The sequence below is a fragment of the Ischnura elegans genome, chromosome 8 (genome assembly GCF_921293095.1).
Source record: "Ischnura elegans chromosome 8, ioIscEleg1.1, whole genome shotgun sequence".
NCBI classification, from domain to species: domain Eukaryota; kingdom Metazoa; phylum Arthropoda; class Insecta; order Odonata; family Coenagrionidae; genus Ischnura; species Ischnura elegans.
In genome coordinates this window covers 38,431,476-38,455,190 of record NC_060253.1, presented here as the reverse complement: position 1 = coordinate 38,455,190, position 23,715 = coordinate 38,431,476, and the positions used below count along the sequence as shown (strand labels likewise).

The 23,715-nt window shown below is 38.8% G+C and overlaps 1 protein-coding gene across 1 annotated transcript in view; it reads right to left on the bottom strand.

Annotated features, from left to right (window-relative positions):
- LOC124163603 (tRNA dimethylallyltransferase) overlaps window positions 1–23,715 on the bottom strand; it is a 794,398-nt gene that overhangs the window by 486,635 nt on the left and 284,048 nt on the right. Inside the window, exon 2 of the mRNA XM_046540620.1 lies at window positions 3,450–3,587. Coding sequence (XP_046396576.1) covers window positions 3,450–3,587 — 138 coding nt within the window. The remainder of the gene's footprint in view (window positions 1–3,449; window positions 3,588–23,715) is intronic.

The window sequence follows — 23,715 nt, the reverse complement described above, 5'->3', positions numbered from 1 at the left end:
ATCAGAGTGCAGGGGCTTAGAAATTTTTTCAGATAAGTAATTTAATTTGCAACTACTAATTAAAATTCATTAATGTCTTTACAGTTTAAAATTTTAATAAGAGAAAAATTTTCTTATTTTCATTTTGTAACCGTGGTTGTTTTTTATAGATGTATTCCTCCTATACATGATTTTTTATGAGCACCACAGTGCAATGAAGAGCGACAGACAATTTATGACTCAAAAGATGAAGACTGCAGGGCATAAACCAACGCTCCATGATAATACATTAATAGAAAAATCATCTTGGAAAATTGATGCACAAATGGGTGCATAATGTAAATGAAAAGAATTCAACACTGCTTTCGTTTGCGAACGGCTATATCTTCTTAACTTAAGTGACCATAAACCATCAAGTAGCTTTTTCGTACAGAGGAATTTTTACTCAGAACAAGTCTAGTACTTTTGAACAATGTAATTCATTCTCCAAATACGCACATAAAACTTCATTCTTATTTAAAAATATAAAGTTGTATATTTTTAAGGTCAAAAACATATGAAAATTTTCAGATGATGATGAAAACACGCAGATAAAAAAATTAAGTAGGTATTCTCCGAAAAATGAAATTTATAGCATGTCACAGTTTGAACAGCTGAGTTACATTCAGGAGCACATGTCATCCTTAAAGATGAAGTGCTTCAGCTGTTCACATTGCTGTTCAGCTGAGAGCATTAAATTTAAGTCTAGGAACAGCTAAAGTTTAACTGTCAAAAACTTACGCCTGTACATATGCAAGCTTAATAAAAACACAATGTTTGGGAACTCAAAAGAAATTGGAGTTCTCCACAATGACAGAAGAGTAATCCACATATTATACAAAAACCAAATAGCGGTGGTCAAATCAGGGTCCAGCAGGGAAGAAGCAAGAATTAGGAAAGGAGTGAGACAAGGCTGTGCTCTGTCACCCGTAAATATCAACGTTTACATCGAGAAAGCAATTAGTGAAATCGGAGAAAAGGCTGCTGGAGTGAATATCCATTGAGAAAAAATTATCATGCTGAGATTAGCCGATGACATAGGCGTCTTAGCAGAAACAGAGAAGGTTTGAAAAATATTATAGCTAATATGGGAAATGTAATGGGTAAATATCAACTGACAATAAATACGAAGAAAACCAAAATATAAGTATGCAGCAGAAGAGAAGAAGTCAAGACTAAAATTAAAAAAGGGAAGCATACACTAGTGGAGGTGGATGAATTCTGTTATTTGTAAGGCAGGATCTCTAGTGACGGGGGAAGCAAGAGAGAAGTTATCAGCAGAATAGCACAAGCGAATGATCATTCCATCAAAAGAGAGACCTGCTTACAGCGGGAAACTTAAATATGGAAGTAAGGAAACAATTTTTAGATCTACATTTGGAGTATGCTCCTACAAGGAAGTGAGATTAGCTGATTTAAGAATTGAGTGGCGAGCTGCGTCAAACCAATCTCAATATATTTGATCAGTGATGATGATGAAAAATGAAAATTTTCACCAAATAGTAAGCATTGACCCTTATGGGATTGTCAATGTTTTGGTCAAAGTGGGCGTGGCTTTTCCTACCCAAGCACCCCCATTCCGGCCACACTTCGCTCCACGCTCGAAACCAAAGGTGCCCCCTGCAGATATTAACAACCCCCTTGGCGGCCACCCATGACTCACACTTTTTCAGTGACAAACCTGGGTGGCTATGTACACTTGGCAAAGTTAAGTTCGCCCCTACTCTCTTTCTATGAATTATGAGCTATTATGAGTTCATACGTTTGTCTTGCTGATAATTATATACACATATGTATTTTTTGTTCTATTCCGTCATATATTTAGTCGCATTCTGTGACATCGATGTATAATGTAAATCTACATATTTTTGTAATATTTCTGACTCTATTATATTTATAATCATACATGTTCCTAAGGGACACATTTGTCCCGGAATAATAAATTTCATTTTCTATTCTATTCTATTATCTAGTCATGCCTATTAACTATATTTATCTATTTATTTATGCATTTATTGTAGCATATCGATAATCGTTTCTTTATTCAATTATATATCTACTTTTTATTTATTTATTGATTTTATAAATTCCTGTAATCAATTCTTTACCGGATTTACCGTTTTAGTATTTTTACACCCTATACACCGCTCTCATAGTTTCATTATTTATTCTTTATATTCTTTTTAACGTACTTATTTTAATTATTTTATCATCCCAACATTTTATGATTCTTTATTGATATTTTACACAAATTTGTTCGGTTATCAGATTTCTTCAAACCTCACATATTTATTTTATTCATTGTTTTTATCATGCCTTTTTAACCTGGTTCGTTTTAACGTCTAATGGCTTAAATTCAATCTATATTCTATTCCTACCATGTATCATGACTTCCTGAGCGGTGAGCCATCCACCTCCACCAGAGTATGCTTCCCTATTTTAATTTTAGTTATGACTTCTTCTTTTCGGCTGCATACTAAAATCTTGGTTTTCTTTGCATTTATTTTCAGTTGATATTTACCCATTACATTACCCATATACCCATACCCATTACAGTACCCACACAGGAGGCCACTCAAAGACTTCACCGACTCAACAAGATGCCAGGAATGAGAAATTCTAAAAAATCTCGATGGACAACTAGACGAAAGAATGTATTAGTACCAATTCCTGCATTCAAGTCCGGATTGTGGCCTCACCCGGGCCCGGTAAATTAAACAGCAAAGTCAAGTCAAGTCTCGGTACTACCCCTCCCCTATCTGTGAGCCCTCCGAGAATGTCAGGGCTCTTACGAAAGCTCACCTGCAAACATAAAACGAACAGATTATAGTATTTAGATAATAGATTATATTAGAGGTGGTGAAAATAACTTACCAATATCACATAATCTCCGACAATGTAATACTTTTCACATACCCTGACCGAGAACAGAATTATTTAAACGAAGTTACCTATTCTTGGGACCGAAAATTTACTGTGAATTACCAAAATACATAACTGACGAAATGAATGTATACAGATATTGCAAAAGGGTAAAGATGTGGTAGTTTGCTCATAATGATGTTTCACATTTGCTTAGGTGAATGAGGTATTGTGATGAATGGAATGAGATGCTATGATTGTTTTATGTTAGTTAGTGGTTTCATATTCTATATGTTTATCTATATATATTATGTTTACATATTATATACGTTTCATATGCTAGGGATCTTATTATTTCTCAATACGAATGATCCAGCAAGGTAACATTTTTGTGTAATACATATGTACAAAAGCACTCTCATTGAAGAACGAGTCGGTAACCCCAAAGCGGAGTATTAACTCCAAAGGGGTACCTATGTTCCTGTAACGATGTGTTTCTTAAAATTTATATTTTTTGTGAACAATAAACATTATTACTATATTATTATTATTTCATTTTCCCGCCTCACCTTCCGCAGCGCCATGTTGCGGTAGTCGACGACATTGAGGTTCACGTGCGGCTCAAGGAAGTCAATCATGTGGTGCGGCACCATCCGACGCTCCTCGTCAGTCACTTTGTTTGTCACCACGTCGAGGCCCTTGTACAACTGAAAAAAAAACAAGAAGAGAAATAAATATGAGACATAATAAAAAACAGGAGTATGAAAAGAAACAATTAGGGATAAAATTCGCTCGTGACATCACAAAATGGAAATAGATACGGAAAAATAAGGTCGCTCACTCATACTCGATATCGAAATGCATTTGAAGAAGGCGGTAGATAGAAGGGAAATATCATATGCGATGACAAAAGTTTCCCTAATTCAATGATTCCCCCAAAATTTTCAAAGAATTCCGTTTAATTGGCCATTTACTTGTCATAAGTTGATGACGTCATTAGGTTAAAATGGGGCCACTGAGACCAAAAAATCACAATTCATGAAAATAATTCTGTAGTTGGAAGGGTATGGCACGTTACGATGAAAAAAGTCCTCAAATTCAGCCATTCCATCAAACATTTAGAATGAAATACCGCTTAGTTATCCGCCTACTTTTTACGAGGTGATGACGACATAAGAGTAAAATGGCCCCGTTTACTACGACCCGAAATCTCAGTGCATAAAAAATAGGCGGTGGATCGAAGGGAAAGAAAAGGTACGACGATAAAAATCTTTCCTATTCAGTCAATATGACAAAAGTTTAAAATATGGAAGGGCGAAAATTAAGCTGCCCAATTTTCATGAGTCGTAGAGGTCAAATAGCTCTGGTTCATTTACTTAATCAAGGAGAGCCTGCTACCACTGCGGGCGGCAATCGCCCAAATGCGCGCCCAACGAACCACGCGAGGCCCACGTGCAAGACGAAAGAGTAGTTGAAAAACGAAGACACGCTCGATATGACTTTGTGACGTCATCAACTCATGTACGAAAGGTTAAAGACCGGCATTTTTTCGCCACGAATAGCTCAACAAGTAGGAGACGGATCGAACAACAGGAAAATATTGGTCTCTACGTTTTTCATTCCATCACAGGAGACGATTTAAAAAATTGAGAACGTGGCCACTATATTTCGCTAGTCAAGTCGATACGAGGTCCATTCCGGTTGAAACATTAAGGCGATATCATCGTTCCACACAGTGGCGGATCTATGGGGGGGGGGGGGGGGGTTAGAAGGGCTATAGCCTTCCCCCTTGGGTATCCAATTTACACTAGATAGATTTGTAATTTTGCTCGGACTCCCACAACTACTGTGAGGTTACCCCCCACTTAACCCCTTCCATTGTCCGTATCCTGCATCCGCCATTGGTTCCACACAATAAAAGCCAGAGTCCTCTATATTATCGATAAGACACTACATAGTTTACTACACTAGACCCTATGAAGAAGTAGAGTAGAGAACTGCCATCCAGAGGACACTGACACATGCAATAAAATTAAAACCATCGAATTTGCCGTCATATTAAAAAAAAAATTTAACGTGGGATGTTTTCGCAAAATAGCAAGGACAGTGTGAAATGTCAGGAAAAGAAAACAAACCGGCTTCATTTTTGGGTGACTGCCCAGGGATAAGTCTTCCGTGACTTTTATCAACCAATCATACCAATATAAGTTTCACCGCGTAGCGATCGCTTAGAGGGAGTTCAGATGCTGATGTCATGACGCGAATAAAACGGATTGTCTTTCCAGCGGAGCATTTAACGCTAAGGGCACGGAAGAGAGGTGGAACCTGTTCAATGGGGCGGCTCTTTGCGTGTCGACAGTTGAGGAACGGAATGCGATTGCACACGTGTATGAGGTGAACACGTTCGAGACGGAAGAGAGAGAGAGAGAAAAAAATGAAGAACGCAACGCACCGGGCATTGATTGGCGTAGGTGGATTTTTGTTACCGTTATCTCGCCGCTCCGTTATAAAAGGAACTCTCTCTTACGCCGATTTCGACGTAATGTATCGGATGAATAGCTCTTCGTGATTTTTCATAGCGTGCGATGGAATTCCTACGGTGATTGTCCTTGCATTCTAAACCAAGGACTTCGTAACTGGGGAGGTTATTTGCCATTTTATTGCCTTCGCGGTGAAAGCACAGTTCTTGTGTTCAGCTAAAAAAACACTTCGGCGTTTCATTCTATCCCGGGTTCATTCGCTGTTGATATTTTACTATGAGGTTAGCCTTCACCTTTCGCGGCGACCGCTTATTTTCCCGTGAATCGCGACACGGTTTGTGAGAATGAACCGACCTCTCCCATATACCTGCTACGAAATTCGCGCTAATTGACCATTTCATCGTCCCATTCGGAGGTAATTTGTTAACCCACAGTCCTTATGGAGAGCTATAAGGGGAGAGTTGTTCAAAATGGCAGTTTGTTCCATAGCCCTAAATGGTTTTCGATTAAAATTCCACCTTCTCTGCGGTGATACTGTACTTATCTTGGACTATCAACGGCATATCGGTCTAAAATGTGTTGATTAGACCAAATCGACTGACATTTTCTCTTCTCCCATCGCCTATTCAACCTGCCCTTTCATCTATTCCTCTTTAAACTAGGACACTTTATCGAACGGATAGAAAGTGTTCCTGATGGTTTTCGAGTATAATGATGAGTTTTTTTGTAAAGCGTCGATATTAAAGATTAAGCCTTTATGGGTTATAAAGTCGGTCCGAAGCCTATTTGCCTCGACACGCCTCAATTCTAGGCATGATTAATTGCAGAACATAGGTCTTATAGTTTTCATCGAAGTTCTCGTTAATTCTTGTGAGGATAGATAAAGGTTGACTTTATTTTCACCTAAATATAAAACAAAAAGAACTGCCACCAATACTCGAAAAGTGATGCAGGGTTAATATGAAGTATTGCACTTTTATTCCTCTCTTCACATAATTTTAATTTCGGACATTCTGCATGAATTTTGTGCCTCTGTTTTATATATTTTGTTTCTACACTCTAGCAGTTTATTGCAATTTAAAAAAATTAATGCAACAAAGGCAACCCTAAAGCGAGGCAAAAGTCTTATAGGGTGTCTAATTCCTAATTTTTATTTATACATACTTAAAGTACTATTTGTATCATGAGAAGTAAAATAATAATTATTAACAATATATTACGCATCCTGACGATACACGGTAATTAGCGATTCCCATCGAAATTGGTAAAGTATTTTCCATGTTTCAATGCATTGAGAAATAGGTAAATGCAAGCAGTAATCTTGTGTATTATGGTCGTTGAATACATATAAAACCGTCCTGAAAATTTTCGATAGACGTTTGGTCAGCCTAGCATGTGCTTAACAGTGTAACCCACATTCTTCGATTGCATTTCTTAGTGATTAACTGTATCGCCACTTTCGGGCGTACGATGATTTATTTTTCCCACAAAATGTAAAATTACCTTTCAAGCATTTTTTGAATTTCAAATCAAACAATTTTGATCAAGAGGGAGCGGCAGAGATCCCATTGGAATAAATTTAAAATTTCAATAATAAAAGAAATAGAATATTTTTTAATAATATTATATATCATAAAAATATAGTTTTTACATATTATAACAGAAATATATTTTTAACGCGATTTTTTCAACGAAAGCATGAACTGACTAAAAAAGTAGAAAATAAAAATTAAATAAAGTAAGATAAATAACTCTTTTTCCCAAAACGTTACCAAATTTACAAAAATGTTTAAAAAAATATGCTTCTCCTCATCACTGGGAAGACGTTGATTACATCCCTGCACAGTGTAGCGGGATACTAGAGCTCCCTTCTCCGCTACGGTCGGGGCGGAATAGTTTCTACAGGTTCAGCGACATCGAAGGAGTCAACGGTTAAGGGCAATATCTCATTGAAGCGGTTGAAGCAGCTTCATTACTCCGCGGAACGCAACTTTGTTGCTTGCGAACCGAAAAATTTGATTCTCCGCTCCCGGGGACCGGTTTGAAAGGCAAGGAACGCCCTCATGCCTTCGCGCATGTACTCCGGAACCAGTCGCGAACTTCTTCGTGAATCTCGTAAAGTCGCTTCGATCCATTTAAGTCGACAAAAAACCGACGCCTCCGGAAAAAAATACCATACAACTCTATTTATACATCGAAGAGCTCCGAGGGTAAATTAATCAAACTCGAAGCACAACGAACAATTCTCTTCCCACGTCAATTTCTGCTGGTTAAAGATGGCGGAGGAATTCGAGCAAAATTCATGCCGGGCATAACGTGTGTTGAGAAGTATTTAAGAAAGACCACCATCGAAGCTTCTTGTCTTACTAGTATTAGATAGAAAGATAGAAAAGTATTTATTGTCCAGGAAAAATTCCTTAAGAACAAAAATAATATTAAGTTACGTACATGAATTACATTTTGCGAGCATATTACATTAAACGTAATATAAATTATTTCAATGATAGATGATTATACAATGATATTCCATTTCATCACATAACCCATCATAGCAAATGCAAGAAATATAGTTAAAAAACGGCAAATTTAGCTATTTTCCAAGCCGGATTTTAAACAAACACAGACAAAAAGACACTTGTTCTTAAATAAACAAAAAAACGCTACAGCAAAAATAATGAACCATAATAACCAGAAAACAAATTTTAAAAAAATTAGATCAACTTATGCTATTATCGAGAGAGTAAATAATCATAATATTTTAGTTAAAAAGTTTTGACTGATGTGCAATTTTTTACATCAGTTGGTATCTCATTCCAAATCCGACAAGTGGTAACGAGAAAAGATTTACAGTAGACAGTAATGCGATGCCCTGAGAAGTATAAGATATTAGGATCAGAACTAGTGTATATTGTAGAGACAGAGGGACAACTAAGGAGCAAATCATACAGATACCTCGGTGTTTTGTTTTTAAATAGAGCAAACAAAAAAGATCCCATAAGGTATTCTCTACGGTATTTGACGTTGAGCCATCTTAGTCGCTTATAATATTACTCTTCCCGACTTCTTTTTCAACTTTAAAGGATCGAAAAGACGACGCGATACTCGAATGATTAAATGTGACGGGAACAAGATTGTGAAATTAATATCGCTCTCCCGAGAAATAAGCAAGAAAAAAATTAAATAGCTTATACAATAATAGACACTTAGAGAAACAGGTTTAAGGCCATTGACAGGTCGTATTACGTGCAGGAATTATGAAGATCAAACGTGCGGATACAATGACGAAATACAGTGGTCACAGGAAGAGACTTACGATAAAAAAGCACACTTTAAGTCCATTCAGGACTGAGCGGAGACACAAATCATCTTCGAAGAGCATTCTCATGGAAACCAACAATGAAGGAGGACACGAAAGTAGAGACGTAGATGAATAAAGGATACAATACAGTGTGATAATAGGAGACATGAGGGAACCTCAAAATGAACACATAATATGTTAACCCTTTTGAGTGCCAAATGACTTTCAACGTACTATGCCATAAGTACCCAAGCATTTTTGCTCATTTTGCCGTAGGTCAGGAAAAAAATTAGGTCTCAAGAACAACTAAAAGTATACACTCAAAAACTTTAGGAAATCTTTATTACATGTGGTTTCACCTTTTTAATGTATTATTTGACGAAATTTTAGTAACATGAGTTAATTTGTATGATTTAAAGAAAATAGTTAATTTCAAAATAAAATTAATAGTGACTATTGAATAATTAGTGAACTAATAAAATGAATGGTTACTATTGAATGATTAGTGAACTATTGGCATCAAAGAGTGATATTGCCGGAGTAGCACTATCGCGCTCCTGGCGACCGATAGCTGAGGTAATTTGCGGCATGAGGAGGGGTAAGGGAGGGAAGGGTGGGGAGAAATTGGGCATCTTCACCACTATTCTATTGGAACCCACTTCCGAACACTGACTGAGTGACTGGCTGACTGATACATGCAAACGTTTGGGGTGAACGAGACGAGATGCGACAAAAAGTCAAAACCGTCTGAATCCCTAGGAAAAATTGCCGGAACACACTATATTTTCCATTGATTACGCCGCGGCGTAGCCAACTTTCCCGATGTCTCTACTTTTTGGGAACATTTGAGGGTCGAAAAATCGATGATAATGAGGCATTTGAACATCGCGGAGTAGCTTGTTAATGGCTCCAAAGCCATTTTGACAGCCGTTACCCCACAACTTGAAAAGGTCAAAAAGCCTGGAAGTCAAAAACTATTTGGTATTCCTAGGATTTACTCTAAGTAGGTTCAGTGGCGTAACTGAGAATATGCTTTGCGGGGAAGGGGGGAGCGGCTAATAAAATGCTTTGAGGGTATGCTGGATAAGGGAGATAAGATGGCCTGGGATGGCGACCCCCCATGCAAACGGGTCTGGGAAATTTTTTGAAAAATGGCATGCTTGGAAAAACATTTTACACCATGTTGCCATTAAAAATCTAACTTTAAGCAGATGCAGTTATTCTAAGTCAAAACTGGACAATATTTTTAAATATTTTTTTTTCTATCCCCTTTTCCCCCCATAGTCACGCCACTGAGAAGGTTAAATATTAAAAAAAACATTCCTAAAGGAACAAACGGAAGATAAAAATTGTAAGAACTGGCAAAGAGAAAAGGAAAGGCTCCAGGCCCAGGCAAGCGACAGCGAGTTGCGACAGACGGATTGCTGTACTTCAAGTCTCCTCCATAAACTACTCGTAAAGGAATCGGGCGGTCTCAGAAATAAAACATCTCCGAGATTTGAACCAGGACCCACAAGGTAGGAATACAGCACAGAAACCACCGCAACAAACCAAAACCACCACACCAATCCGATCCCCCTTATGAAGATATCGGGGATACCACAATCAAAAAACGAATCATTTATTTTTTTGATATTCACGAAAATACAAAGGAAGGTTGCGCGTTTCGTCAAAACTGCTACGGGCGTACAGACAGAGTTACCCAGATGCTAAGTGAATTAGGCTGGGAGCCGCTGGAGACTCGGAGACTGCGCGCTAGGCTTAGATTACTTGGAACAATTAAGAATGGATATCTTTAAGAACGACACAGAGAACATAATATTAGAGCCACACTATATTTCCAGGTCCGATAGAAGCGATAAATTAAGAGAGATGTTTTGCCGAACGGATAGATATGGGAATTCGTTTATCCCCCGAACCATAAAGGACTTTAATAAACGCTGGGCCCCAATTCGTTAGAGTACTTCATTTTTTAATCTGTAAACGGCTGGTGTAAGGTGCCTTTTAGGTGGCTTGGGTGGTATTATGTAGATGTAGATAAAGGCTGATATCTGTTTGCCACTTCGGTCGCATTTTAATTGGTTTTCAAAAATGTCCGCGGCGCGGTGATGAGTCCAATGCGATCCACTTCTGCAATTTAACGTTTTTAATAGCGAGGAATACCATTGAAAAGTTATGAATTTAATAGATCACATCATCATGAAAGTAAATTTCGGTTAACACCCCTAATTATACCTTATTCCCCCGTGAAACTCGGATCAATTTGTCCGTCAGCGACGCGAGTGGCGACTTTTGTAAACCTATTTAAATGCGCGGTGGGTGACAACACATTCACAGGCCTACTTGAGGATTCTTTTTTGTAATGTTCGTGCCCCATTGCATCCCGTAGAAGTATGATTTCTGTTGTCAATTCGGTCGCATTTCAATCGGTTTTCAAAAATATCTGCATGAGTGTAATGCGATCCACTTTTTTCCAATATTTTTCAGTATTATGTTTGTTATTGCGAGGAATAGCATTGATCTGTTATGAATTTGATAAATAACATCATCATGTATATAAATTTCTGTCAATGCCCCGAATTATACCTCATTTCCCCGTGAAACTAGGATCAATTTGTCCGTCAGCGACGCGAGTGGCGACTTTTGTAAACCCATTCAAATGCGCGGTGGGTGACAACACATTTAGAGGACGACTCGAAGATCCTCATTTGTAACATTCGTGGTAATAATAATCTCGAAGATTCTTCCACGTGCACAAGCAAGGAAACAGACCCCATTCGCCCCACTCCTTCACAAAAGGCTCGCCCATACTCACGAACCCATCAAAACCTGCCGAGAGATGAGATAAGAGATCCTTCTCTTCGTTTTTTTTTCTTCTAAACCTCATTTCGTTCGTCTTCTTTCTCCCACTCGCAAATGCGGCCCCGCCCTTCCGATTGCATTCCGATGCTCAACTGTCTCAGGTGCGGAGGAAAGAGATGAGGAGGAGAAGGCGGTAGTGGGAGTTGAAATGGATGAGGAGGCAAAGATGTGGAGGAAGATGAAGCGGACCCGCAAAGAGGACGGGCATGTGGGAGTCGAAGACGTTCTTCATCGGCTGTAGTGGGTGTGGGCAGAGACCCGGGCAGATTCTTCCGCAGCAATAAGACCAGATGATATTGGCAACTACTTCGTCCACTCAACGAACGTTTAGAAGGGGTAAAATTCGTGCAGACGAACATTTTTGCCCGTAGAAATCGAGATAGAAAGGTATTTATCGCTCTATGTTAGCGGTTCTCAACCATTCCCCTTTGAAATATCGATGGCTAAGTTCAAACAACACGTATCCTAAAAATAACAACTTTTCATGAGAGAAAAAAAACGATAAATTTTTTGTACCTGTACACCGAAATTAAAAACTAAAAGTTTATTAAACAGAAAAAGAAGCACTCATTTGCAAACAAAGAGTTGTTATTTGCTTGTATTTTATTTTTTAATGTTATTACACTTTGTTTAAGATACCTGTCTCAAAACCGGCCGAATTTGTAATACGTGTTGTTAGAACTTAGCCTTCGATATACGTTCCATATTAGTAGGCTGGAAACAGTGACGCGACGAATGTCTTAACCAGGAAATATGTATACATATTACACGGGGTATTTAAAACAAAGTTTCTATTTACAAAAAGTGTAACTAAGAGTGTCACCTACACGTAGTGAAATTGTGTAATAAAATTTGCACGTAACATTTTTGGGGGTACAATATTAGTTATAAATATATAGAGGGGTACGCGAGGAAATAAAGGTAGGGAACCGCTACTCTAGGCCATTCAGGATTTTTCAGAAGAATCTACAATAGTTTAGGAGGAGTGCGATAGTGGGTGGCGTAACATGGTGGAACTCCTTCATGATGCACAAAGGGTAAGAAAAAAAGACTCCGCTGTTCCACAAAATACGTCTTTTTTTCTTACCCTTTGTGCACTTTAGGAGGAGGTAATGGGGTCTTGTGGACAGCGGAAGGGATAACCTCCCAGCAGTTGTGGGGGTCTGAACAAAATTACCATTTATCTAGTGTAAATTGAATACCCCCTGAGGGCCCTTGCCCCTCTCTCGATCCGCCAGTGGTCGCTGCTACTTAGTTACTGAGCTTCGGCAACACAAATGTTTTGTCAAAATGGGTGAGATTACGCAATCGTACCTTTAATATTCCCTCAAAGCAGTGGGGTAGTCATGAATTTTGCACGGAGGGGGGTCAAAAACCAGGGGGAATATTTTTTTCAAAACAGGGTACCAAGTAGAAAGTTTTAAACTAATTTTAACACATTTCTTTATCAAAAAATCTTCATATTTCAAAATCCTTTGCAAATTCATAATTTTCCAAAAATTTGTTTTTCATTTATGAAGCAAAGTATATAAGTTTTTTAAATTTCGGTGAGGGGGAGGTCCTCACCCCCTGAACCCCCCTCCCACTCTACGCAACTGGCTCAAAGCTCTCGTTTAATTAGGCTCAAAGACAGATAGCAGCGACGTCAAACATTTAGAATCGCACATTTTCGTCAAAACATAATCATTTAATGCCCTTAAAAATCCAGAATATTGAAAAACACGTTGAAAAGGCTTGATACCCAAGAAAAACCATTTTCATGGTAACTGAAAAGTGCATCCACAAAAAAATTGTTTGCGTTGCCATAGCCCAGTAACTAGGAGTTTTGACCCCATGTTTATGGGAAAAAATGTTTGACATTGTCTCCCCTACAACCTCCTGAAGTATTGCTGATCCATCTAGAAATACCCCGTATATTTCTACCACCCTATCAATATCGAAATTTAAAAAAAAACTGGTAAACGAGCCCATTCGTGGAAAAATTAAAAAATGGTGAAACGCGGAAAATAGAAAGGAAACAAAAATGACCCTTTCCATGCTCCTAGTGCAGGGGTCTCCAAATTATGGCCCGCGGGCCGTTGAGTATTGTAGATTCCTCCTGAAACATTACCCGTACATTAGGGATGGTCATCAAGCAACTTATTTCGAAATTCAAAGTTCGACATACGCCAAAACGTAGCCCGATATATGTCAAAATGTACCAAATGAACAAAGAGAAAATTTTACTGCTGTAGATTGACATCCTGCGGTGGCGCAAAGGTCATTTATGTTGAGCGTAGGCAACCTGCAACACACACTCGAGGCCCTTGTACCACCTTGGGCAACATTTTGACGTCAGCCGAACGTTGAATTTCGAAAAAAGTTGTTTGATGACCGCCCCTACCGTACATGAAAAATTAATAACCAAGTGCATCCAAAATAGACTTGTGTTGCCATAGCTCAGTAACTAAGGAGTAGCGACCCCATGTTTATGGAAAATTATGCTTGGCATTGTCTACCCTACAACCTCCTGAACCATTGTAGATTTCTCCATAAACACCCAGTAGATAACCTAGTTTGCAGCAATAGAGTGAAATGACCGCTCGTCTCATTAAGACGTCATTTGCACAAAAATAAAGCTAGTGTATATCTGCGTTGAATAACTTCAATAAAATAGTCGTATTTGTTTCCTGTAAGGCCCATTTATCTACCGAGAAGAGAAAAAGTACCCGTTTATAAGCACTTTCCACGCGATAATGGAGTTAGAACCACTTTTAAAAGGGATCTAAGAATCGCATCATCTTGAAATGAACACCAGCAGTAGACCATAGTTATATTTATGCAATATCAAAATGTTTATTTTAAACTAACATTTTATCACGAGTCATTGTTTACTTTGTTAAGTAACTTTTTCCCCGGAAAGAGAAGAGAGACAAAACACTGCGTTGCATCGTTGCCTTCATCTCGACACTGTCAGTGTGATCTTCCTCGGCACTTCATAATATAAATAATAGTTGATTCTGGATGTGGATATTTTTTTCAAATTTTCGCGGCGGTTTAAAGAGTAGCGAGCCCAATGTTAATAGGACAAAAAAGGCTTCAAAATTTCTCCTCCACCACCTCCTGAAGTATCGCACATTCCAACTCAAACACGTAGTATACCTTTCAAATGGGAAGTAACGTAGCAACCACAACACGGAGGGTGGGGTTGGTGGCCATAGAGTGTGGGTGGGTGGGAGGGGGAAATGAGATGAAGAAGAGTGGGTTTGGTGTGCTCCTGAGGTAGGTAAGTGGGCGTGGCTATTGGCAAAAGAAATTTATAGGACGAGCAGTTAGCGGATTCACCCGCCTCCGCCCGGGGTATTGGAATGTTTAACGAAAATCACACCTAGAAAAAAGATAAAAAGCTTCGATAACATCCCGACCTCGATGGCGGTGGGGTACAGTCCTCGCCTATCAAACTGAAAGTCCTGGATTCGAGTCCTGCCTTGGTATTTTACCCCTATCCAGGGCATAGATATCAGTCATCATACATTCTTCTAGGTAGTATCCCTAATGTAAAGCCCAACTGCAGCCTGAGAATGGGCGACGAGTCGGACCCCGAAACGTCGGCGCTCTTAAAAAATCTCACCCGCACGGTAACCCGAGAAAAGTTATTAAAAAATATTCTGTTCGCCGGGAAAGTGTAAAATCATACCCAACTAGAGCTGTCTTCGGGGTTAAGTACACAAATAAATAAAATAAATTTTACATGAATAAATACATCCACAGCATGTATCTCAACCATATGTTGAGGCATGGAGGCTTAATTAATACAATTGTTTAGAGACAGGTGGATGGCACGAACGGAAAATAGAGGAAGAATTTTTCGGGAAGGGCTCAAATAGTTTTGCTGGTATGTCGTTCCAGTCCCTTATTGTCCTATTCAAGAAGGAGAACTGCTTTGCATTTGTCTTTGTGATCAGCACTTTATCTTGAACTGGTGATCATTTTTTCCAACAAAGCTGGGTTTTGAAATGTCCTTCCCAAATTCTTTCCATGCTTTTTCCCCACTCATTATTCTAAACATGCCACATAGCCTGCTTCTTTTCCTCATCTCTTGTAAACTCTCCCACCTTATAACTCTGAGCATTTCTGAAACACTTTCCGTTTTCTTATGCTTTCCCAACACATACTTAGCAGCTTTTCTTTGCACCTTCTCCAATTTCTTCACCTCTCCTTTAAAATGTGGGTCCCAGACAATAGATATATCCATCCATCTTATATCCATCCATTTTAAATCCATCATTCTTCTATAGCACCACATTTCGATCGCTTCCACTCTCTAAGCCTATATCTCCACACCTATGAATATAATCAATTTTAAAACTTAGCACTGATTAGGAAGAAAGTTTTTTTTTTTATTTTTGATAGCATTGAAATCCACCTACAAAATTTGAATAAGATCCGGTGGTGACGGTTCAGAGACTAAACTCGTTACACCGGATCGATCATTTTTTCTGCTACTTAATTTCATTAAGCATGATTTGAAGGACCGAATCATTGCCGCGAACCAATTAAAGGGAAGCGAATCGTTGAAAGGGACCGAAATTCCCACCAGGCTAAAGTGGCTCCCTCCCGGTCCCCCCCCCCCCCCGCCTTACGATTTTTGAGCTCTCCCCTCCAACGACGCCCCCTCCTCTCCACACGGCAACACGAGGTTCAAGGACCGCTCTCACCAATACATGCTCTAAGCAGACGTTGCTCCGGAGAGAAGAGGGAGGAAAGGACGATTAGCAACGGGAGTAACGAACGCGGATTAGGGCACAAAAAAAGTCTCCAAAAGGGGTATTCAAAAAAGGTCTTTAAAAAAATCCTTCAAAAATCATCTAAAAAAATATCTCAAGCATGTCTTCAAAAAAAGATCTCCAAAATAATTTTTTTTTAAAGATCTCTAAAATAGATCTTCAAAAAAAATATCAAAAAATAGGCCTTCAAAAAAGATCTCAAAAATGAGATTTCAAAAAGGTCTCAAAAACACGTCTTCCAAAAATTTATCAATAATAGCTCATCAAAAACATCTCAAAAAAGGCCTTCGAAAAATGTCTCAAAATAGGTCTTCAAAAATATCGCAATATAGGTCTTCAAAAAAGTCTCGAAAATAGGTCTTCATAAAAGATCCCACATAGAGGTCTCCAAAAAAAGATCTCATAAAAGTTCTCCAAAAAAGGCCTTCAAAATAGGTCTACAAAAACATTTCAAAAAAAGGTCTTCAAAAATGATCAAGACCCAATTGGTCCGTTTAGGCAGTTTTTTATAACTCTTGATTCCGGTGTTGCGTGTGAAAAATGCAATCGTGTACGCAGTGTACCGCTTGACGGCTCGAAAACGTGGACACCTATTATAATTCTATACAAGTTTAGATTTTTTTAATTTTGCGTGAAAATCATTACCCACCAATCAGGCTCTTCTACACTTATTTCAAATAAGCCTAGTCATCACTCACGCAATATTCTCCGAGTGACGAAAAGCTTGGCTTTTTTTTACTTTTTCGTTCATTTTATGCTTTTGGAAAAAGCTAGTTTAAAAAAAGCATTTTCATTTTATTTTTATTTCAATTAGAATATTTCCTTGTCGTAATAATATCTGTGGACGAATGTGACTTTTTCTTCGCACCCTTGTGTTGCTCAAGGGGGCGTGGCATTCCTGTCTTCAGCTAGCGGGAGGGAATGTGATATGGGTGACCATTTAAATCCATTAGAACAGGCAAGGGAGTCCTGAGCGGAGGAACTGTGTCGCGAACCGGTAAACATATCCAGGACCACGCCCCATTCTCGCGTTGCTCGAGATTATGCATTGAGGAACTGTGGAGAAATGAAATCCCAAGTCCAAGAGTACACGCAACAATCAGAAATATCACTCGTCTACAAAACGGTCGCATCACGCAATGTAGCACTCGTGTGTATTTCATCTGTATAGGAGCAATGGACGGAGATAAAAACGACTGCGAAGCCAACCCCGGAATTCAAACTAAATATCGTTTTCAGGCGAAGGCTTCCGCAGTGAGCAGTAGATGTGAGCATGGTTTCCAGGTTTCCAACGCGTTGTTTGATCATCGATGACTACCAGGGCCGTAGAAGCCCTATCACCACCCATTTTTAATTTGTTAATTACATGAGAGAGAATAAATGATTTATAAAAAAAATAAAGCATACAGCATAACGGCTAAAAAATAACTTTCGACCATTTCGTTATTTATGATCGGAGCACTTCGTGTTTTATATCATTCTTCTTAGCCTTTTTTAGTTCTTTACAAATATGCTATTTAGATTGAGATATTATGAGAAAGTAAAAAAAGTTAATAATACTATTAGAGGTGCTATAGTTGCCTTCTTGGGGGGGAGGATAGGGACGGGCGAACGGACCCGCCAGCTACCTGTGACGGTCCCATACAGTTTTTTTGTCGGTCTTTTCCTCCCCTCCTTTGCTCGCGGCTCAGGTACTTCTCCGGCCCGTGCCCCAACTTATGGTATACACACTACATATATGCAACATCAAACCACAGCTTTGGAACATAAGGCACGTCAATATTTGCCTTAGCAATCGGCGAGCCTATGAACTACACCTCAGTGCATTCTAATATACATATACTAACGAATAAACCCTATGAGCCAAACGCGTAGATGCTAACCAATATATTTCTATATTTTTTTACCAGCCAAAATGAGTACAATGATAGAGTGAGTACTTAGTCTATGGTAGAATTATTCCTTGTTTTAAGATCAGTGTTTTAGCTTTCACTGTTTTTAGAATAGCGTAATTTTATTTTTGCATACAATATGAACGTAGACCTAGGCTGAAGGCTAGTTAGAAAAGTCCGCTTCAGATGACGACAATGTATGGACCATTAAAAACCCGTTAAACCCATAACTTAATCAAAGAAATATAACATAAGCTGGCAAAAATATTAAAAATAAAATCTAAGAAGTATGAAGAATATTAAACAATCTCTAAAAGAGACATATTGTGAAAGGACCTTAAAATATACCGTGTATCACGAATAAATAAAATTGTTGAAAGTGTACAAGAATTACTATCAACGGGAATTGACAAAAAAATGAAATAAGTACGACATACACACAGTGATAGTACATTCTGCGTATTGTATTCATATGTTTTGTACATTTTTGCAAGAAAAGAAGAACATAAAATTACTATATGATACACCACCTTTAAATACCTTTTACACCGTTTCCTAAATATACTTATAACCTGATTGCGGGAAGTGTGAAAATTTTTGCACTGTATAATAGTGGTGGCTGGTGGTATTATAATAATGATGTCATCAGTCCAATGATCAAGTACATGATAAAGGATAGGTCAGAATATTAGAGCACAATTAACAAGTTCGAGAGAGAGCCATTGAAGAGATCCATTGCCGATAACGTCATGGAGAGGTCGAATCATGAAACAACTTGCCGTGCACCGCTTTCATTTCCCCATGACTCGGTGAAGACTGTCAGAACCCTTGATGCATGACTAAATAATGGAGATGAGAAAGCCAAAGAAAGATTAGTTTGCAGTTAAAAGGATTTGAAATCGGCTTAATGCGATTGCCCCTTAGGGGTAGAGCCATCAATAATGAAAGCGAGGAAATTAGAGAAGTGTCTGCAACGAGTCGCATCTCGGACAAGTGCAGAATACCGGGTAGACTGGCAGGGCAATCTAGGACGAGTCAAGCGAGAAATAGTCTAGTTAGGCGGAAACGAATGAATGGCAGACGAGTGAAGAATTGACAGGTTGATGGAGAGGCTAAGGAGACCTCGTTCGGGAGGTTGCTACCGGGGGCATCATCTCATCCTAGCCGTGTCGTAAAAAGGGCTGCGATAGCCACTTCCTCCAACCAAAAAAAAAGATGCATTAAAACTATTAAAATGGATGCATCCCACTCTCCCACGGAATTCATTCATGGATGATTCCTAAAACCTATAGTGGGAGGGAACGTGGATAAAAGATCTGGAGCTATTTATCTTTACGTCTGTGTAAAGGCCGTTTTACACGGGGCACGGAATTGCGCACGTTAGAGCTGCATTAATTTCTTAAATGGCGTGGAATTGCGAGAATGCATGAACGAAATTAGAACAGGGGCTATTATTCGTCTCCCATCCACGCATTCTCGCATGTGTTCTAGCAATTCACCGCTTTAAGGCCGTTTTACACGGGGCACGGAATTGCGCAGGTTAGAGCTGCATTAATTTCTAAAATGGCGTGGAATTGCAAGAATGCATGAACGAAATTAGAACAGGGGCTATTTTGCCGTCTCGCATCTACGCATTCTCGCATGTGTTCTAGCAATTCACCGCTTTACACGACGCAATGTTGATTGCGCCTTCGCACGTACGTCAGATTGCGCAATTCCGTGTACCGTGTAAAACGGCCTTAATAGTGAATACCCGCAAGCTACCCGAGAAATTAAAAAATACTCTGTTACCTCTTATTCTTACGTGAACCTGTAGGCAGTGGCGGATCCAGAATAAGGATAGGGGTGGAGGCTGAGTGGGAGTTAACATAGCAGCAGTATTGGGGGTCCGAAAAAATTACAATTTTATCTAGTATAAATACGCAAGGGGGGCCCTTTATAGATTGGCCACTGCCTGGAGGCCTATCCGGTACCTACGACTCCTCGTTTCCGAGATTTCGGAATCAAACTTTCCGTTTCGGTCTCCGATTCCGTCACTAGGAAGCGCTTTTATGCTACCCACTATGCTAAATGTACTGCATTGTTGAAAATAGTGAATGCCTCGCAAGGAATTAGCGCTTTCAACTGTTTTCCCCTGTAGCTGTATTGAATTCCCAACTCCATGTATAACCATCCATTTCCCATACTTTTTAGCACACATACCGAGCCAGTCTTGCAAATTACTTGTGACTTCTTACCAGCTTCTGGAGCACCACTTACGCGATAAAAATATTCCATAACTTATCAGCTTGCACGTAACTTTCCGATTCCGAGATACGGAAAGACATTTTCCGAGACCCTTCATCATTTCGGCCGCTCTCGCAGGAGTTTCCGTCACGGAAAGTTCGGATAGACCTTGGTGAATGGCTCATTCCGAAATCATGACGTCTTTCCGAGAACCAACCACGAACTATCCGAGAGATTGCCTTAGTGGATAGTGAAGACGCCTGGTGAAATCCAGGCGATGAACACAAGTGTCACCATACGACAAACAACGCGGCGAAAACCCGAAATATAAATAGAGATCATCTAAATATTAAATACACAGGCCCTTCAACTGATTTGAACAATTTTATGGAATAAAGGTTACCTTAAAAAGACTTAAATACATTTCTACCGTAAATAACTCGACTTGATATAAATAAAAACTGAAATATAGAGGAGTTGTATAAATACTTGAAGTCAGGGGTCAAGTTTTTTTTCTGGGGGGGGGCACAAGGATCTGACAGGTCTTCTCATCTTTGAGATGAAAAACAAAATACAACAATTACTGTAGAATATATTCTCTTATTTTGACGTGAAAGCAATTAATATTAAATTAAATGATTGAGGCTCCGTAATAGATACTATCTCCTAGGCGAGTTACGATGTTTTTGTCGAGAAAGGTTCGAGAAAAAGGCGTAGGATCGATAACAGATAAACACGCGAGTCATTTTTTCTAACTCCATCGTAATCCACGATGAAATTACCCTGATGAAATAGCCCAAAATACTTTCCAGGTACCTACATTATCTCGGTTATATCCTGACATTTCCATTCACAATTATTGAAATTCTTTTTCTTAATAATCAATGAATTAATAATGACCTAAAATTATGAACACATGAGTTTATGAATAACACCAACAAAAAGAGAAGAGCAAGAAAATGTGTTCCATTAATTGGATAAAAGTTGTTTCCATCATAGCTTGAAATTAGCATCTCGAAATGAAGACAAATACGTCCAAAAATACAAATTCAAACCTGGACAAAAGAACTGGAGCTATTTCTCTTTACATCCGCGAAACAGCGGATACATCCAACGATATCCGAGGAATAATGAAAAAATACCATCACCAGGGCCCTTCAACTAATTTCAACATTATTCTGTAATAAAAGCTTCTATAAGGAGATACAATGCATTTGTAATGCAGATATCTCAAGGGGATGGCATTCTGATAGGAATTGCTATTCAAGGAAATCTACTATCCGTTGAATGAATCAATCGATATTATCTTAAGTAGGAAAACAAAACTTCTCGAATATGGACCTGAAAATTTCGCCCAACGAGCGAGAAAAAATAACACCAGTATTTTGATGCACAATTGAAAACCACTCGAGTGAAATTCTTACTAATATCGCGTAAAAAATGGCGGAATGAAAAAATAAACCCCAGACATAATTACAAAGGAAATTGCGAGACTGGCTGTAAGCAACGGAGTTTTGTTAAGGCCTTTATTGGATACTAGTAAAGTAATAATAGTAGTAGTAAAAAATAATTATAATAATAATTGTAACTTCGCTGGTCCAACGATCAAGTACATTATATAGAACAGGTCATCAAATTATAGCATAATTTACAAATTACTAGCACAAAACATAAATGATATAAAATCCTATTACCAATGAAAACAATTACTTAGTAATACATTTATGATAAAATGTATTACTAACTTATTGTATTAAGTGCTCTTTCTAGAATTGGTAGAATTTCCGTGATTTTGGACACACAGAGTGAAAAAATATCTTCAAAACACTACAGTTCAAAGCACTGCATGAAATAAGTGACTTTGTACGCAGTCAGGTGCACAGGTGAAAAGTTGCCATGTTCAAGTACACCAAGGATGAAGTACACCGAGAAAAAATTATTTGGCTAAGCCGCGATTCGAACTAAAGATCTCTCAATTCCCCGTCAGCCACTTGCAAACCATCTTCTCAGAGTGAGCTTTAGGATGGGATACACATAATCGGGAAACCTGAGTTCGATGAACTCCATCCTTAGTGTATGGTAGATGATGGCGTCACTTAAACTTTAATTTTTATTAACGCCCTTGAGTCATTAAGGTTATTTTTCGTTTATTGATTTTTAGTTTGACTTTTCACTATTTTTCTCTTTCAACAGATATTTACGGTATCGGAAAGTTTAACTCCAGAGTCCACGAACGTAGACTGCTATGTCCCGCCGGTATTCGTGAACGCTAGCATTCGAATGATCCTCAAACGCCACAACAGTTCACAATAGCCCAATAAAGAAGGCAGGGTCTACCTGACTAGCTTGCTCATTACGACGTTTAGCTTTGACATGGGAAACATCTCAAGAATTCCACAGTTTCTCGGAAGAGCAGAGAGAAACAATTTTTTCCCCTTATCTCAACCCGTTCAACATTCTGAACGCAAGACACGGACGAGTAAATACGTCGACAGAACGAAAATCAAGCACATATACGGTCAGGAGGATAGAACACCGGCCTTACGTATGACAGAGTCGCCCGGGATGACAGTTCAAACTGAGGGAATATGATAGTTTCCTTCATCAAAGAAAAAGAAAGGCATTGATTATGATTCGTTACCCACCATTAGTGCATTCATAATATAGAAATTAGTACAACAGATTCAGGCTTCAATTAGTGGAAGTTAGACATATTTAAATAAATTGAAGATCGTAGCACTTTTCCACAAGAATTTTTACTGCGTACAACGCGTTTCGGCTCACTGAGTTATCATCTGGTACAAGACCATCTGGTACCATCGTCTTGTACCAGATGATGGCTCAGTAAGCCGAAACGCGTTGTACGCAGTAAAAATTCTTGTGGAAAAGGGCTACGATCTTTTATTCATTTAAATATAGAAATTATTTGGTTTTATAAATCCCGATTTAGACGAATGTTAATCGCCAATTTTAACCTCATTTGAAAAAGGCCAGATTGGCGCCGATACAATACCACTCCACGTGACGTCACAGGCACCTAGATGTTATACGAGTAGTCAGGAGTTTTACATCGTCTGAGACTACAATGCATGCATGAGACACAGATCTCAGGGAAGCGATTCTTAGTAATTACCAATTAATATTGCCAATGGTCGTTAAGTTTCCATCGTTTGATATGGTTTTAATAATCCTTATTTAAGCCAAGCGTTGCCAGCCAGCAGGGTACTCAACGCTACCGCCATGCTCGGCAGCAAGCAGCCTGCATCGTAACGGCGTTCATAGCCTTGGACCCAAGGCGGCCTCACACAGCA